The 18,703-nt window shown below is 39.2% G+C and overlaps 2 protein-coding genes across 2 annotated transcripts; one reads left to right on the top strand and one right to left on the bottom strand.

Annotated features, from left to right (window-relative positions):
* The first annotated feature begins 491 nt into the window (after positions 1-491).
* Positions 492-917, top strand: LOC149839817 (uncharacterized). Its single transcript, XM_090004932.1, has one exon. The coding sequence runs from the start codon at positions 492-494 to the stop codon at positions 915-917; it is 426 nt and encodes a 141-aa protein (XP_089861058.1).
* Positions 918-15,426: 14,509 nt separating this feature from the next.
* LOC149839816 (glucan endo-1,3-beta-glucosidase-like) lies at positions 15,427-18,208 on the bottom strand. The gene is made up of 3 exons (XM_090004245.1): positions 17,047-18,208; positions 15,985-16,267; positions 15,427-15,632 (listed from the first exon to the last, which is right to left on the bottom strand). Exons 1-3 carry the CDS (start codon positions 18,112-18,114, stop codon positions 15,604-15,606), a joined length of 1,380 nt encoding a protein of 459 aa, XP_089860371.1. The 5' UTR covers positions 18,115-18,208; the 3' UTR covers positions 15,427-15,603.
* Positions 18,209-18,703: the final 495 nt, after the last annotated feature.

Here is an 18,703-nt window from a genome sequence, read left to right as displayed (position 1 = left end):
ATATACCACCTTGGCGGTGTAATCTTTTAATACTTGGTAATCTCATTGTTGATAGTAGATTGTTATTTGTTGGCATTGTACGTAGAAGTAGACCCTTTGTGGGGCCAACAAAGACTCTGCTCATCTGATAGTGGTAGGGGTGACTTGTGAATGTCACCAAGTTGACGGGATGTCACAAGTTTCAAACCAGTAGGTTGCGTCTCTCTCTTGCTGCAAGGTCCAAGATGGGCCTACTCCCCAATAGGCAGGAGGACCTCTAGGGTTTTACCAACTGGAGGTCAGGGTGGCAATCGGGTCGTGTCGGTGGGTTGGCGGGTCAGCATACCTCAACACAAACCCGACCCGTTTATTAAATGGGTCGGATGTGGCAAACACGAACCTGACCCATTTATTAAACGGGTAACCCGACACGACACAATTAACTCATTTAATAAACGTGTCGGGTCGACACGACCCGATTACACAAGTTTCAGGTTTCAGGTTTTAGGTTGATGGGTTGCGGGTTGACCTACCAGCTCCACGGCGCCACCGCCCGCCTCCATCTCTCCCTCTCCCTCTCCTCCTTCCCCCTCGTCCGCTATTGGATCCCCTCTCCGCCGACCCAGATCCAGGTCAACCAAGTCCTCTGGCGGGACCGACCAGACTCTGCAGACAGGATGGAGGTCCTCAGCCAGGCGGAGTTCAATGTGTTCTCTGTCGAGCTGTTCACAGACGCTGCCATGTCCAATGCAGGAACGGCCCTCGCGACGCGCATTCCGGCCAGGTTGGCCGCGATCAGTGCGGCATTCTTCGTGGTAGAGTGGATCCCCGGCGGCGTCGGAGTGGCGGTGCGTTCCAAACGGAGCCTCATCAAAAAGGCGGCCGAAATCTACGCCTTGGGCATCGCCGGCACAGTTTATCTCAGCCTCTCAGGCTAGTGGTTGGGGCTTCCTTTGCCCTTTCTATGAAGTGGAAGGGCGTCTTTGCCCCTACCTATTTTGTGTAAGACGCTATTGTCTTGTATATTTTAAAATGATTAAATTTCAAAAAAGTATATTTTAAATGGGTTCGTGTAAACATGTTGACCCGCCTGACTAACCCGTTTATTAAACGGGTCAGCTGGGTTGGCATACCCCTAACACGAACCCGACCCGTTTAATAAACGAGTTAGGCGGGTCAACCCGTTTACGACACGAACCCGTTTAAGCCAAACCCGAACCCGCCTAAGAAGCGGGTTGGCGGGTAGTGTCAGATTTTACCACCCCTAACTGGAGGCCACCCAATGCGCAGTTAGTGATGGGGAGGTTTTTCTATTGAACTATAAAAAAAAAAAACTTTTGTAAGTGAACCATATAAAATTTTACATTATGGTTTGTGTTCTTTTGTTTCTTTATTTCCTTTCATAGCTGGGGAATTAGCCCCCCCTTCTTTTACAAACAACCTATAAACCAACTCAGACAGGCTAGAGCCATGTTCAAACTATTAGGCAGCATGGTGACAAATATCACAATATTTATGAAAATCTCGCAAAATAAATGCAAGAAAAACTCTAAAAGTTTTAAACTGCTAAATCTTGCAAGATTTTTTTTTGTGACAATTTCTCGCGATAATATCACGATATGTTTGTCACACTTTTTTTGTTTTTTTTTCCACGGTATTTTCAAAACTTTTGAAAACCTAAGTTTGCTAAAAACACAAAAAATGCAAAAAAACTCTGCTCTGTGAGGGGAAACAGCCGGCAACTTCAATTGACAACTGCAACGGATTCATCTCTCTCTCTCTCTCTCTTTCATTGTTTATATGTTCTCTGTTTTGGGCGCCATCACTGTACATCTCTCTTGATTATATTTTTCATTTTTCCTTCCTATGGAAAAAAAACCTATAAAAAAGAAATATGGGAAAACCCCCATCTCTCATGTATATTTTCTTATTGCACCATTGATTGTGTCTTTATGGATTAGGCGTTTAGTTGGTTTATTTCTTATTACATGCTGAATATCTCCTTAAATTATGTAGTTTTTACTAGAGGAACATGTGGCCTTTTTGGTTTGAGTTAGCTCCATTTCTTTTTTAATTTATAATACTGAATTCCTTGTGTTATTTTCTTTCTTTATTTCCATTAGTTTTTTCTTACTGTTAAATTTTCCCCTTTTGTTGGTGTAATTTATCCTTGGCACATAGAGCCATTAATTTGTGGCCATAAATCCATGTTCCGATATGCTGGATGTTTAGAGTGGAGAGGCTTCCTTTTGAAGGGTAGAACCAATTGGTGCAGGCAATATATGATTAGCTGCTAGTAGAATTATCACAATTATGATGAAAAATACAAACTGTTATTTAGTTTTTGCATCTGCAATTTCTTTTTCCTTAATTAGAAACTTAATTGAAAACAAGTGTGAGACTACATCACACATTATCCTCGACCAAAAGTGTTCGGGGGACTAGATGGGGCTTGCCTCAGTTAATGGATTGAGGATTGGTGACCTTGACATATTCCAGGACAGTAAATAAGCAATCTGGCAGCAACCAATAGATTTGTATAATTAGATTGCAGTTTAAAAGCCAAGCCCTATTGCAGTTTGGTCCTGGTCTAATTGCTTAGCATGACCTACCTCTTGAAAGTCTGATCTAAGAGCCCTTGTAAACTATCTTGGTGCTCAGTGGTTGATTGCTTCAGTTTTATGGCAAAAATATGTTGAAGATATAAGATAGAAAGTGGTCATGAACTTGTGGGCATTTCGATATAGAGTAAGATATCGGATAAAGAATGTGAGGCAGTGAAAAGTAAGAACTACTATGGAGAGAATACGAAGGAAGAAGGAATCATACTTCTGTCCTATTTCATAACATAAAATATTGAAAGCCTGAAAAACAAATGATACCGGCAACCAAAACTCTGCTATGTTAAGTTACATGTGGTCAAGCTCACAAGAAAAGCAATGTCAGATGTGTTAGGAAAGTTTTAAAATATTAATGATTACTACCAAAAGAGTTTTGAAAAAGTTTAGTTCCATATCTAAGAGAGAAAAGTTTTTCAAGAGGTTTAAATAGAGAGCTTGTTATCTGTTTTTTACTTTGGTAAGCCTTGATTCTTTAGGTGACGTTGTTGCGCATCGTGCAGCAACAGACGCGCCGTTCGCGCACACGCGTGCGTGCGTGCGTGCGCAAGGGCGCAATGTGGCGTTTTGATGGCGCGCTTTGCACTTACGAGGTGCTTATGAGGTGAAAATATCCGTTTTATTTTTCGGTTTGAGTTATCTGGCCGTTTGAAAAGCTTTAAGTTGCATGCATATCGAGTTAATGTTGCATTGTGACTGTTGGGCGGTTTTGGAGGCCTTTGATTGACAGTCAAAGGTGGGTGACCGTTCAACTACTTTTTCATCCTATTTTCAAACCGTCAGATTTATGGCCATTAATCTCATTTATCGCAAAACGTTTTGGCCTCTCTAAAAGTTTATAAATATCTTCTATTTTCGTCTTTTGAGGACACAAGAATTTTACGACTCTCCAAAATCTTCTTCTTCCTTCTCGATTTGGCTTGCAGAGTACAAGTGTGGTAGAGATCATCTGTTCTTGCGAAGTAGTGACTCTCTGGAGGTTCAAGCCTAGTTGTATCCTGGGAACTCAGTCGCATCAAACCCCTTTTCGCATCTTCGGTCTTCCCGGAGTGGGGCGATTGAAGTTCTAAAGATAGCGATCTTAAGAACGTGCCTCTAGGCTTGAGATCTCTTTTCTAAAATCCATTTTCACAAGGTTGCTGTAACAAGATGTTATGAGCCTGTAAAACACTGATAAGTGCAAGTATTAACAACATTTATATGCCATCAATTTAGACAATAATAATATTGCAAGAAACACCACAAAAGCTCTAAAAAAACACCAAAGTAGCTCGCTTTTTTTCCCTTTAAAATCAATTTGATTAAATAGCATGCCCCATTAGTGCATGCAAAATGTTATGTTTTGATGTATTCTACTAAATATTTCATGTGTTCTATCTAGAAAAATGTTATGTTTTGATGCATTCGGCTACAATTAGATGGTTGATTACTTTACAATTATTGTAAGATAGACTTTAATGAAAAATAAAAAGATTTAAGTATCATCTTGCTGGCATACAAAATAAGGTTATTGTTGCATATTAACACGTAACGTCTGATTTATTGGAGTCAATTCATAAATTAGAGTCTAAGCCATAAGAAAAAAAAGCAAAACTCACAAGTTATTTGTTTTTTTACTAAAAGTGGTTCAGATTCTACTTCTGCAGGAATTTCTTTTACTTCTCTAAGTATAGGTATGGATCAACGAAATACTCTAAATGCTTTTATAAATAAGAAAAAGAAAGAACATATAGATATGTGTGTAACAAAATATATTGTCATGAATAATTTACCTTTTAAGTTAGCTAGAGATGATGCATTTAAGGAGATAGTTAATGCTATTACAAATTGTGAACTTCGTTATACCTCTCAAAGTAGTGAAACAATTAGAACAAAATGACTTCAAAACCTAAAAAAATAAGTTGCAATATTTATTGATGAAGGAAAAAAGTCATGGTCGATATGAGGATGCACTTTAATATTTGATATATGGACAGATAAGAAAAATCATTCACACATAAATATTTTTGCCTTATGTCCTAAAGGCATAGCATTTTTAAAATCTAAATGTGCTAAAAGGCAAAAAATTGATGAATATATATCAGCTACTATTGAAGAAATTAGATCAGACAAAGTAATTTAATTTATGATAGATAATGACTCAAATTACTTGAAAGCAAAGGCTACAATAGAAGTAAGATACCCTCATATTTTTGGATTATCTTGTGTTGCATACTGTATTGATTTAATGCTTGAAGATTGTGATAGATCGCCTAATTTCTCTCATATATTATTAGATGCAAAATGGATTACAACCTTCATGTATAAATTGCAATCAATTTTGCAACTTATAAGAAAATGATAAAGAGATAAAAAGGCCTGTGGTTACTCGTTTTGCTACTAATTTTTTATGTTGGTAATTTATATTGAAAATGAAAGATAAGTTGAAGTTTTTGGTTGTTTCTTCTGAATGGAGAAATTTAGAAAATATTAAGAAAAGAGGAGAAGGCAAAGATGTAACTGATATTCTACAAGGAGAAAAGTTTTGAGAAAAACAGAAGAAAAATTATAGCAACAACAAAACCACTTATAAAACTTTTGAGGATGGTAGATGGGTATGGTTCTACCATATGTTACTTGTATGAAGGTATAAATCATGTTAAAGAAGAAATAAAAAGTTTTTATAAATGCCGAGTAGATAAGTATCGACGAATATGAGACATCATTGATAATAAATGGGAGGACAACTTAAGAAGTGACTTATATGTTGTTGCTGGGTATTTAAATTCACAACTTTTTTATAATGGTCTTTTGAAGATAGATAGCGAAATTATAGAAGGATTGAAGAAAATAATAAAAACGATGGTTGATAAGAAATATAAAAAGGATGAGCTTGCTTTAGAATTGACTTATTATCATTCAAAAGATTCAAAGATCTTTAATGAAATTACAATATCTCTTCTCCGTACTGCACATCAACGTAAGTTTCAATTTTGATTTACATTTTATAAAAAAAATTTGTTTAAAATATATTATCAATTTCTCATTACTTGCTTTTGTTTTAATAAGAAATATAGTGTGAAATGATTGAAGCAAATATTCCTATTTTTATTAAATATAGCAATTAAAATACTTAGTCAACTATGCAGTGCATCTGCATGCGAAAGAAATTGGAGTGCATTTAAAGCTGCACATGCCAAAAAGAGAAATCGTCTTGAGCCAACAACTCTTACTGATTTAATTTATCTGCGCATGCTCATGCAAAAGAATTCAGTTGGAAAAGAAACAAAAGATTCTTGGCCTATTGTATATGATGACATTGACGTATATGCTGACATTGATGCATTTGAAGAAATGAATGAAGAAGAGAAAACATATGAAGAAGAGGATGATGAAAGCATTGACAACCAATAAATTGATGGAGACACTATTGATTTCTTAGTTAATAGCAAGTGAATAGTCTTTTGTATAAACTTGAATCATTATAATGCTTGTTTTCTCATGAACTTGTGGTAATTTTGTTTTTGTTTGATACTTGATTATTGATACTTAATGAATGATGATTTAGTTTATACCTGATATACATTTGATGTACATGCTTGATACTTATTTGATATTTGATACTTTTTAGATGTGGTTAGTGGGATTGAAATTAGATTTCATATTTCTTTTGCATGTAAAATTTAATTAGTTTATTTTATTTATTTATTTTTAATTTTTTTGAGAATTTATTTAATTTTTCCCAAGAATTTGCCAAAAAAATTTGAAATATTCAAAAAGTTGAAAATCTCTCAAGAAATTCACTACCGAGAAATTGTGGTTTAAAATTTTGTCATAGTGCTAGGCAGTTATTCAACCACTTGTATATCAGTGGGGTTCGAACTTACAACGTCCCTTGAACAAACTGCTTCTACCAGTCTGAGCCCTAGTTGGTTATTTTCATAATACTTGCATGCATGTATATACCTCAAGGCCTCTACATGTGCGGTTAGAAATGATTAGAGGCATCCAATTAGTGGCAGTTTAGCCATAACACCATATACGGTAAGTTTAGATCTTAGGCCAAGAAAAAAGAAAAATAGGTAATTTCTGGCTTCCACGATAAAGACATGCAATAACAAAAATCTCACATTCTTCTCAAAACCAATGTGATACAGACCTGAATCAGTTATTTTTTTAATAAATATAAAAAAGCTTGAAATTAAAATTTTAATATTATTTTAATGGTTTTAACATGTGTCACATTCTAATTGACACAAAATAATTTTTAATAATGTTTTGGTCGATTCAGTACCAAACACTTGGGTATCGGTATTGGCCGATACACCTTAATCATTGACCAAACGATACTGGTCTGTATCCCATATTAACAACATTGCTCAAAACTATATCAAATTGAAAATAAACATGTCACTTTTCTTTTCATTTATGTCACATTGCTTAATAGTTAAAATTGCAACACTAAAGTGTACCCATTTTGAACGCCACACCAATAGGGGTGTCAACGGGTTGGGTTTGGTTTGGACCCAGATGAAATCAGACTTTGACCAGATTTTTGGGTATGGTATCGGGTTCAGACTCAGGTTTAATTGGGTCCACTATAAGAAAAACCATAGCCAGACCCGATAAAAACCTCATGAACCAAATCATATTTTTTTATCATTTTTACATTGAAAATTTGCAGGTCTTAATTGGAACTCGAGTCGGGTCCGAGTATGGTATAAAAATTTACAAACTATACCCGGGTCCATGTATTAATCGGACCTTCAGGTCTGGACCGAGGTCTTAATCCGGTCTTCTTATTTATCTCCCTACCCGGACCCTATAGTGTTTGGTTCGGGTCGGGTCTGGGTAAACCAGGCTCATTGATACCCTAGACATCAATATCGTAAAGTCACAAGGCCCATCCCAACTCTAAGTATTCCAAAAGAAATTGGTCATGAAAGTCATGTCAAATCTGAGGGTCAAACAATGGATCTTAGATCATAGAACCAAAGATCGCCAAATCCCAATTTTGATTCGTCCGGATCATATCTTAGATTGCCCTTGATTTGATACTATAGGAAGTCACACACCTTTTGTGATCTCTAAATCAGTTGACAATAGCCAACTTGAATTAGACTTTCTCCCTATCAAAGAAAGGTTCAGCCAATACACAACACAAATATTTTTTAAAACGTTGCGATATTTTGCTAACCGCTTAAAACATTTAAAATATAATGATATTTTGAAAATATTATCATATTTTTGTTTTTCTGCAAATATCTGAATTTTGTTGACATAGTTACATTTTCTTTATGTGTATCTTGGGAAAATGACATTTTTATTTGTTACCATTTTTATTTTTTATTTTGTACCCAGTTAATTTATTTTGGCTGATATTTTCCAATAGAAACACTAAAAAAATAAAAAAATTGTTTTTTCACGAGATTGTAGCTGCACTTATTTTGCATTTTTTTGTCAATATGTTCCAACGTATCCATCTTTTTTTTCTTACCCTAAAAACTCGCTTAAATATACTTTTCTTAACAAAGTGTTGGGAAATCAACAAAGATCAAAAGAAAGAGAAAATCTCTCCGTAAAACTAGAGATTTACTATAAAAATTCTTTCTTCGACACAGATAAAAAAAAGAGAAATTGCACCTGTATTTAAAATCGTTACAGATAAATTCTTACTAACAAAATATAACTTGTTAAAAGATAAAAAAATAAAAACCAGAGGAAGAAAATACTCGCAGCAGGATTCATGATTCTTACCTGTACAAGTCCCCCCTATTGGCAAAAACTTGGTTCTTCGATCGCTATCCTTTGTGACCTGCCGGTTTCTGCACGGATCGCTCGTCCTCTTTCCTCGGGATGAGTGCCACACATCCTCCGAGTTCACTTCTAGAGATGGATGTCACGGCCTTGCTTACTGCATCCTGCGATACTCCGGCGCTGATAAAGAAGAATTTCGGCAACTCCACCGGTCGTCGTGCTTCCTGTGTGCCGCAGGGGTCATAATATAGGTGATGTCCTCTTCGGCGTGCGTTTGCAGGCAAAAATAGAGAGCGCCATAATCCTTTCCTCTTGGGAAGAAATGAAGAGAAAGAAAGATAATAATAATAATAATAATGAGGTGTGAACCTTGTTGGGGTTATTAAAGAAGGAAGAAGGGTTGTTCCTGTGCAGTTCCATGAAAACCCTCTTTAAGTCTTCCATGTAAATAAAACATTCAAACCAATTTCCCACTTCTCCAGGGCATTGGGTATTATTAGGGAGCACTGAGTATCAACTTAATTGGTTCATAACCCATATGACAAAGGTATTATAAAGGATCAGTTGAGACTGCAGAGAATGAGCAGCACAGTCCAATGTCTGAGCACACTCTCTAGAGCCAAGCCATTGAAACCTTCCAAAGAAGCCATAGATTTTATTTGGATCGAGTTATTGCTTGTTCCCAAAACGGGAAGCAAATTCTGGGTCCACTTTAATGTTGAAGGGCTACTAATGAGAATGTAAGCATAACCTGATTGCACCTTACAGATGGCCATTGCTTACTGAAATGGTAGACCACTTGATCTGTAAAATGAAAATGCAAGTTAAGGTCTTTAGAACAGCTACTTGTTGCAGAGGAAGCCAACTCCCATATGCCCCTCGGAGCATATCCAGTGATCCTGATATACAAAACACAGTAGTTCGCTGTGCATCATTTTTTTTCCATCACACTAAGCTACTTTTTATATTTCAACACAAATAATCACTTTGTGAAAAAATCATGCACAGCGATTTTCTGTGTTTTGCGTAGCCTGAGTATTTTGTGAAGTACTTGGACCCGATCACTAGAGCATGTGTATATTAATATTGTCAATATCGGTATCGGCTCTAAATCGTTTGGCCAACGATTCAGTTATATCGGCCAATATCGATACTCAAGGTGAAAAGATCAGGTGCGATACGATTGCACAAATATTTGTGCATTAAGTACCTGATCACCCTCCATCTTGGGACAGTGGCTGTCAGTTGTGGAGTTTAGATCGGGTGCAATATGATTGCACAAAATTTTGTGCATTAGCACTTCATCGCCCTCCATCAGCTCTTGGGTCCCACACTCGAGAGGCTGGGCTTCAAGATGGAGGGTGATCAGGTGCTTAATGCACAAATATTTGTGCAATCATATTGCGTATGATCTTTTCACGTCAGTTGTGAAGCCCAAGGCCTGATGGAGGGCAATCAGGTGCTTAATGTTGTGCCATGTAATTTCACCTGACCCAGACTCATACTCAAGTGAATCATTCTGTATTGGTCAAAAAATAATAATAAAATATTACGTGTAACACGTGTTAAAATGATTAAATAATATTTTAAAATATTACAAATATTATGTTTTAGTGTTTTTTATATTTATTAAAAAATAGCCAATTTAGGGGCAGATACACACAAATACTGGCGACATTGGTCTATACCCCTCTCTAGCACCTTAGAATATGGGGCCGGACACAACGGGCATGCTCTTTTCTGGTCGGACCTATATTTTTCTTTTCTTCACTTATGAATAGGGCTGGTAAACGTCCACAACAGGGCATGTTTGGGCTCGGCTCGTTTACTAGTGGAATGAGGTCGTGGCTCGGCTAGCTCGTGTTTGTGTTTAGCAGAGCCAAGTTCCAGCTCTGCGCGTCCATGAATGAGATGAGTTCGAGCTATATATGCTCGTCCATGAATGAGACGAGCTGAACACGAACTGGCTCATGTAAAAGCATTCCTTGTTATTTATACACAATATATATTTTTATATATTATACTTGAAAAAATATATAATTTTTTATAAATTACACTTAATAGTCCATATTTTATGTATATATATTTCATTCAGCCTTTTTAAATATATTTTATGCATTCTTCCTTTTATATATTACACAAAATATATATTATCCATAAAAACATATATTTTATCTATACGAGCACTATCGAGCTGAGCTGAACACCTTGTGTTCAGACTCAACTCGTTTAACCTAAACTAGCAGATCGTGATCAAGTTCGTGACAAATAGAACCAAGCCTAGTCACGAGCTGCTCTGTTCGTTTACCCTACTTATGGATCATTGGAGTTAATTATAGAAAATATAGTAATTCAAAAGGGAAAACAAAGGATTTGCAGGAATATCCCGTAGCTATGGAAAAAGGCAACTGATTGAAGCAAGAATATTCTGTCCTATCAACACAAGAAAGCAAATACGTAACAGGTAGGAAAAGGATTTGACTATTACAGTTGAGGAAGGAGTAGGAAAATGAGATTCGACTCTTAATCTCATATGGAAGTTATAGGATGCGTTTAGATGACACTCAAAACCTGGTTTTCTGGTTGAAAATCATGTTTTGAATGCTAACCTGATTCAAGCATCAAAACCAGGTTTATTAATGTGTTTGGGTGTCACCAACACCCGATTTTGGTAAAACCGAGTTTTAACTTGGTTTTGAAAAATCATCTCGACCTTAGTTTTTGAGAGCAAAACCGCGTTTTTCAGGCTCCCATTCCCCTTCACTACCTCAACGCCTCCAAATCAAACTTCATATGTAATTAACTGTTCCTGATCCAATCTGTTTGCATCCCTAGAGAACACCCAAGAAGGTTCTATCATCTGATAAGGGTGATTCATGAACGTCCCACCAAGTTCAAGGGACGTCATGAGTTTGAAATCCACAAGCTTGCATCCCTTTGAGGGCCTAAGCTGAGTATGCTCCCCAATAGGCAAGAGAGATCTGGGGGGTTTATACCAATGAACCAGTGAGATAAATAGTTAGGGGTGGTAAACAAGCTGAACGAACCAAGCTTGAGATGTTCAAGCTCATAACGAGTTCAAGTTAAACAAACCAAGTTGGAGCTGACTTGTTTATAAAAAAAAACACAATGTTTTAGAGATGAGAGAATTAAGATTACAAAAAAATACATGTAAAACATATCTAATATATATATATATATACATATCTAATATATATATATATATATATATATATATATATATATATATATATATATATATATATATATATATATATATATTATCTGACAAATTTCTCTGAGTTAAGCCATGCCAAAATATATTTACTATTATCTGCCTAATTTCGACGAGTTGAGCCAAGACAATTACCTATTGTTCATATTAAGCTTGCCAAGCCTATTTTACGAGTTTGAAGAAGCTCTTTTGAAGCCGAACATGAGCCGGCTTGTTTGTAAGAAAAACACATTGTTTTAGAACTGAGAAATAAGATTACAAAAAAATGCGCATAAAATATATTGTGTAAAACATATCTAAACTATATTTATTATTATCTGACAATTTTTTATGAGTTGAGCCAAGCCAAATACCTAATGTTCATATAAAGATTGCTAAGTCTATTTTATGAGTTTGAACAAGCTCTTTTAGAGCCGAACATCAGCCAAGCCATGAGTGGCTAAGCGCATTTGCCAGCCCCACAAATGATTTTCCAAAAACTCGTGGGGAACTATGGATGGCAGTGGACCAAGGGAAAACGGGGCCTTGCCCCATTTGAACCGGGGATCGAGGACACAGGAATGGAGGTTAAAATCAAAACCCGTACAACGATGGAGGTGGGGATGGACTTAGGCTTTCCCCCGCCCCGCTCCGACCCCATCCTTCTTTAGGGATGGCAATGAACCAAAATAAAATGGGATCATGCCCCGTTTGGACCGAGGATGAAAGACATGAAATGAAAATGAAGATTAAAATCAAAACCCATGCAGGGATGAAAGCGGGGATAGAAGAAAGAATTTTGAGACGAGATGAGGGTGGAGACCTTATCCCTTGCATCCCTATGGGGGCACTTAGGGTATGTTTGATGGCTTGTCAAGGGTTGGACAAAATGAACAAAAAGAACGGAACAGAACATTGGTTTTGTTCGTTATGTAACAATTGTTCTAAGTCTAGCGTTTGTTTGGACCGTACTCAAATGTTGTGTTCCAAATGTTTGTTGTTTGATGATGATGTGCGAACAACTTGGACAATCATGGATAATGGGTTGAATTACTTCATTTTGGATCGTATGACCCGATCCGTCCACTATTTTACATGTTTTAACAAATTTATTATGTTTTTTTGCCCGGATATGGATCAAATTACAAAATTATATCTAAAATCATGATTTTTTTCCATGAATATGGATTTTGCTCCAAATAAGGATCTCAAATTGGATATTTGCCTCGAATATGGATCTCGAACTGGATTTTTGGCCCAAATATGATTTTTTGCCTCAAATATGGATCTCGAATTGGATAACGTGAAAAGAGTAAAAAGGAAAAAGTTATGGATTAATGTCACTATACAGTCACCACCATCGGGGTCGCCCGCATGGCCAGCAGTGTGGTTGTGATTTGTTAAGGTGTTGAGTTGAAGACACCTTATCAAACTTTGCTGATGGGTGAGTTTGTCCATAGCTTTAAGAGGTGGGTCAGAAATAAATTGTTATGTGCATGTCTTGAAGCTGAATCTAGCATCTAATTGAATTTAACAATCTCGACTAATCTAATGGTTGGAAAACAATAAGATCATAGATAGAATAAAAAACCACAGGCATGAAACTTGAAATGTTGATACCTTCACAAAAAAGAGCTAACAAGGACTCAATATACATTCTACATAGAAAAATGTAAATAGTCTTCCCACAAACTGGCCATTCAAGCTGGAACTGATCTCGTTAGTAGGTGTAGATAATGAAAGAAAAGAACCAACCAAGGCAAACAAAGGAATTCAATGTTTCATGTAAAAACGAATATCATGTGCAAATATCATGACCCGATCAATGAAACACTTAGTGTGTGCTGTTTCATTTGGTGAGAAGAAGAGGTTTTTAGGTTCTGCGGGTGCAGCTTAATGTAGTTATAACTTGTTGCAATCATTGTATAGGTGGATCCACATGAAAAAATAACATGGTTTAGCATTGGTCATCAAAAAATAACTTGTGACTCCACCTTAAGTTTGTGTCCTCATTGCAGATTCTTTATATGATAAGCTTAGCATTGATCATCTTATAATTTCATCATTTGACTACAATATTGCATTTTGTATGTATGCTCGTCACCAATTCATGGTGTTTCCTAGTTCAACTGCATTGAATTATCTAATAAAATATACAATTTTTGTTTTGCTCAGTCTCATATTGCAACAAATGAAAGGAGTAGCATTAGAAAAAGAAACAAGCTCTAATAAACAAAAAACTATTTAGACAGAAGTTTTGAAAATTCGCAGCTAATGTCAGAACCACAATTCTTTTTTTTCGGATACTTCGATCAAATAATGCAAGACCGTTGATCCATCCAAATTTTCAATTTTTTATTTTCTCTCAACTAATAAACACAAAAAGTCATTGATCCTCTTTTATTCCCCTGCTTTAGAGTGATCAATTGCTTCTTATTTTGCACTAACCAATTTGTTTTGAACCCTCAATTTGATTCTTGCCAATTAAGTAACTGCAAAAGCAATCCCATTCTATATGTTGCAAAATCTCCCTCCTTGAGACAAAAAAATGAACCTTGCTCCTCTTTGATCATCAATATCAACATTCTTTGGAGACTCTCTGATCTTCAACCTCATCAAATTTTTGGGAACCAACATTCACCAAATCAATCAATTAACACCAACTAACCTCCCAATCTCCATTTTTTCTTCAAAAATAATTGTTTTTCCACTACCCATCTGGTAAAACCATCAACTAACCACCACCATCGTCGAATTAACCAATACCCAACATCATAAATCCAGAAAAAATCAAACACCATCGATTCCCATCTACAAACAATCTCAATCACATCAGTCTTTTCTATGGGCATTGCAATCCTTGAAATATAAATCGTTGCTCTCTATCAACAACTTGATGAACTCGTAAGTGTGCTCCTCATAGGGGTCCTTAGGCGGTGATCTTGAAGGAGAGCTCGAGGAAAAACAATAGAGAAAAGAGAGAGGGAGACCCTTACCGTGGTTTTTCTTTCATGGGTGTCTCTTATATAATGGAGGAAAGAGAAGGAGCAGACCCTTACCGGTTAGGGTTTAAGGCAAAAAAGAGGGGAAAGGACACACCTGATGCGATGGGAAAGGAACACAGCGCTGCCCATGGATGCATTTTTTTTGTCCCCTCCATTCCTGTTCATTCTGTAATAGGGGGGAGGTGGATCGAAAATCACATATTATTATAGATATGACAGACATGCGAAACGCCGTCCGTCATATCCAACGTTTGTTGAAAAATCGCTGTTCTCAAAGATATTTCCTTCCAAATGCCGTTGGAAACGGCACATCAAACATACTCTTAGGGTCGTAACATGAACTCAATGTTGGACATTGAGCCAGGCCAAGTTGCATCCAAGTCAGTTTAACCACAGCCTATACTGACTTGGGAAAAGGACTTACGTGACAATCGAGTAGTCTGATCGGGTTTGGACAAATACCCTTGTCCCAACTGGATCGGGCTCGGGACAGGACCATTAGAAAGACGTTTTGCAGGCTGCACATGTTTGGGTTGAGTATAAACGTCAAGACCTCGTGCTTGAGCCGTGCCGTGTTGCACCCCGCAGGACACCTCAGCACCTGCCCCAACCAGATCAAACAAAGCAACAACCAATCTTCTTAAGCCCTAGACGAGACAAAGTTTTGCGACCACTAGTGTCATCCCAAAAACTCCTGTCCTGTCCCCACCCCACCCCACCCCACAAAACAACAACAAAAAATCTTCTAAAGTCCAACGAGGGTACAACCTTAGTCGCTTTCAATACCCACCACACTCATCGCCACGTGAAACCCATCGAGAAAACAAGAAGCTGTCTTGACGAAACCATTAATGAATCAACACCACAACAGGCGTGCAAGAGCAGAGCAGTCCACCAATCCACGTTTATAAATAAGGCAGTTTCTCAGTTACACACACAAACACCTTACATTTTTCCAAACCCAGTGTGAGTCATACAACTTATCCCTAAATAAACAAATTCTAAAGCTCCGGCCGAAATAGCCGGAAATTTTTTCTTGCTAGTTTCTATTTCACGCACTGTAGACGCAGTTACCGTAACCTGTCAGGCACAAACAAAAAAAGAAAAGTAAGTTCGAAATTCAGAACGCTAATAAGAAGAGAAAACTGTGCCATGTTTCACGACGCCGAGTTTCATGCATTAAAAGGAGAGAGGTGGATCCACTCTTTCTTCTGAGACTGCCCGGTAGAGGGTCTTATTCAAATAAAACACATTTGAACTTGCTTTATTTGGACAAGCTTAAGTGTGAAAATCGTTCTATAACGGTTAGGTAACGGCTACTCAGAAGGTGCCTTTTAAGACCTTACCTCACTGCTATTAGGCCCATCAAGTTAAAAGATTTCTTAAAAACAAACTTAATTTTTTTTTCCTGAAATGAGATGGTGAAGCTTACTGGGATCGGAAGTGGTGACGACGCCGGTGTGGGCGAAGTCGCAGTTGAAGTCGTGGCGACCAGCGTACTGGTAGTAGGCGTTCATGGCGTAGGCGGCGTGGGACTGAACGGTGGAGGGCTCGAAGCAGGCTCCTCCCGACTGGATCGGGGAGCAGTTGACGCCCGAGCTGCAGACGTAGTCGATGTTGGCCTGCAGCGCCTTCTCGTCCACGGCCTCCCTCGGCACGCACCACCTCTTTCCCGACGAAGATGGCGACGGACTCGCCGGCGCCGGCGTCCTCGACTGCAACCACCACAACCCACAAATGCCATCAGTATATATCTTCTATAAAATTTTAGAGAGAGAGAGAGAGAGAGAGAGGCTAAACCACATATTTTGGACGCCTGAAACTTGAGGGCCCATCTTCCAAAATTTTAATTGTTCAATATAGTATTTCGCAAACGATGCGCGAAACGTGAAACGGGAAGAGAGGTAAGTTGGAATCGGGGAAGCGAAGCGTCCCATTGTTAAAAAAGCGAGCTTCCTCTAATGTTTTGGGACAAAGGAAAAACACCATAGTCAGGAAATTAGGTTTCCAAAGCGAGTTCCTGACACACCCATGTCACAATGACACGGACACGAAGATGGTGACTCGAAAAAAAAACAAGAGACTTGAGTTTTGCAAGCTTCTACTATCAGACGATAACGCGGTTTTTTTTTTCATTTTTAAATTGATTACAAAGTATTACATAAAACATATATCTTATGGAAAATATTGTTAAGATTTTTAGAAAGTAAATAAAAAATTATATAAAAGTTAAAACTGAATACTACGTGCCGTGAACATGGACAGGAAAAAGCAGGGTCTAATGGCTGGATTTCGTGGTGCAAGCCAGGTCGAGCAAGAAGCTCTATTGTTAAGATTAAAAAAAAAGCATTAAAAATCATAAAAAGATAAAACTGTTAACGTTAGGTGTCATTAGAAATGGTTGCGTGTCGTGTGCTGATGATAGACTGGAATATTTTCATGAGAAAGAGGAAAAAAAACGAGAGGTCTAATGGTTGCGTTTGGTGGTGCAAACCTGGTCGAGCAGGATGCCGACGTCGTAGACGGGGGTGAAGTCGGGCCGGAAGAGCCCGAAGTGGCGCTCGGCGGTGGGGCCGGGCTTGAGGTCCTCGTCGAAGAGCGAGAAGACGAAAGTCTCGAACGTCCGCCCGGGCATCAGCGGCGTACCCCTTCCCGACGTCACGTGCCGGATCAGGTTCCCGTTGTACGACCGCGCGCTCTCCACGCTCACTGCCGGCAGCTGGGCGGCGTCGCCGACCGACGGCCACCCCGTCTCCGCCACCACGATCTCCACGTCGCCGTACCCCAGCCGCTTCATCGCCGAGTACACCGCGTCCATCTGCCCGTCGAACATGTTGGTGTAGTTGTGCCCGGTTGCCGGGTCGTGGATGCCGGCGTTCGGCCGGAACAGGGCATAGTTCAGCGTCGCCGGCGTGTAGCCGAAGTAGGGGTAGGGGTTCACCATGAAGGGAGAGCGCGTGGAGCGGTGGAACTCCAGCATCGGGGCGAATATGACGCGGTCGTAGCCCCGCCGGAATCGGCCGGAGGACGGCGGGTTGGAAGCGGAGAGGATGCCGAGGGAGTGCGGGGTGGAGACCTGGATCAGGCCGAGGCCGACGGCGGAGAGGGCAGAGTGAAGGGAGCGCATCGCCGGAAGGAGGTGGGCGATGAGGGCCTTGTCGCCGGTGGCGAGGATCTCGTTCCCGACGGAGATACGGGTGATGTTGGTGGCGGGGACGAATGGGGAGACGTGGGCGGCGATCCACTGGGCGGCGCCGGGGGGTTTCGAGAGTGGTAGGATCTCGTCGTTGGCGACGGCCACCGTGATGGCGATCCCGGTGCCGGCGAAGGCCTGGATCTGGGCGGGGTCGGAGCCAAAGAGCTTCACCCGGTCGATGGAGGTGCGGGTCCGGAGGAACTCGGCCACCTGCCGCGGCGGAGGGAGGTTGTCTCCGAGAGTACCGTAGTTCACCCCGGTGCGTGGGGCCGCAGCGTTGGCGGTGGAGACGAAGAGGAAGAGGGGGAGGAGGATCGCCGCCGCGGCTATGGTGGTGGTGGCGGGCGGTGGTGGTTTTCGCGCCATGGTTGGTGGTTCAGGAGAGGTAACGGTGGGCGTTTCTGCCTTTACGTTTCGTTTTCTAGAGAGAGAGAGAGGGTTTTGATGGGCTTGGAGAGTCGTGGGTGGGGTGGGGGCACTAAAAGCAACGGCGTAGCTGAAAAATTGTCTCATCTCAAATTCGTAGTTTTTTTTTTTGGTTTGCTCAATGCCATCTTGATGACGATATTGCCCATGGAGGGTAATGAGTTGGTCCAACCTTTCTTATTTCCTTAAGCATCTTAACCTGATTTAAAAGGTATACTCAAATAAAACTTGTCTTAGATGAAATATTTTCTATTTTGAAATATATTTTTAGAGCAATGAAAAATTAATGGTTCATAAACGCACTAGAACTTTTTGAAAATAAGGCAGAAAAAAAAATAACGTAGTTAGGTTGACTGTATATTTATTATGGTTTTCACTAAACAGGTATTGATCGAGTTATTTATGTTCAAAATAAGGAAAAGAAGCCATGACAGCAGTAGCACAACCGAGCGTGTCATTATAGAAAAAGGTTAGAGGCATTTTTGTCTTGTGGAAGCAAGCCGTCCGAATTGAATAAACGTGTCGCAGT

The sequence above is a fragment of the Nuphar pumila genome, chromosome 4 (assembly GCF_984573655.1).
Source record: "Nuphar pumila chromosome 4, dmNupPumi1.hap1.1, whole genome shotgun sequence".
Lineage (NCBI taxonomy): Eukaryota > Viridiplantae > Streptophyta > Magnoliopsida > Nymphaeales > Nymphaeaceae > Nuphar > Nuphar pumila.
This window is presented reverse-complemented; position numbering and strand designations above follow the sequence as displayed.

Excerpts from the sequence above, each read along its gene's own strand:
- LOC149839817 (XM_090004932.1), top strand. The coding sequence starts at position 492 with ATGGGTTGCGGGTTGACCTACCAGCTCCACGGCGCCACCGCCCGCCTC.
- LOC149839816 (XM_090004245.1), bottom strand. The coding sequence starts at position 18,114 with ATGGCGCGAAAACCACCACCGCCCGCCACCACCACCATAGCCGCGGCG. Across the intron at positions 16,268-17,046 it reads TCGGCATCCTGCTCGACCAG|TCGAGGACGCCGGCGCCGGC; the intron begins GTTTGCACCACC and ends TGGTGGTTGCAG. Across the intron at positions 15,633-15,984 it reads CGTCACCACTTCCGATCCCA|GTTACGGTAACTGCGTCTAC; the intron begins GTAAGCTTCACC and ends TGTGCCTGACAG.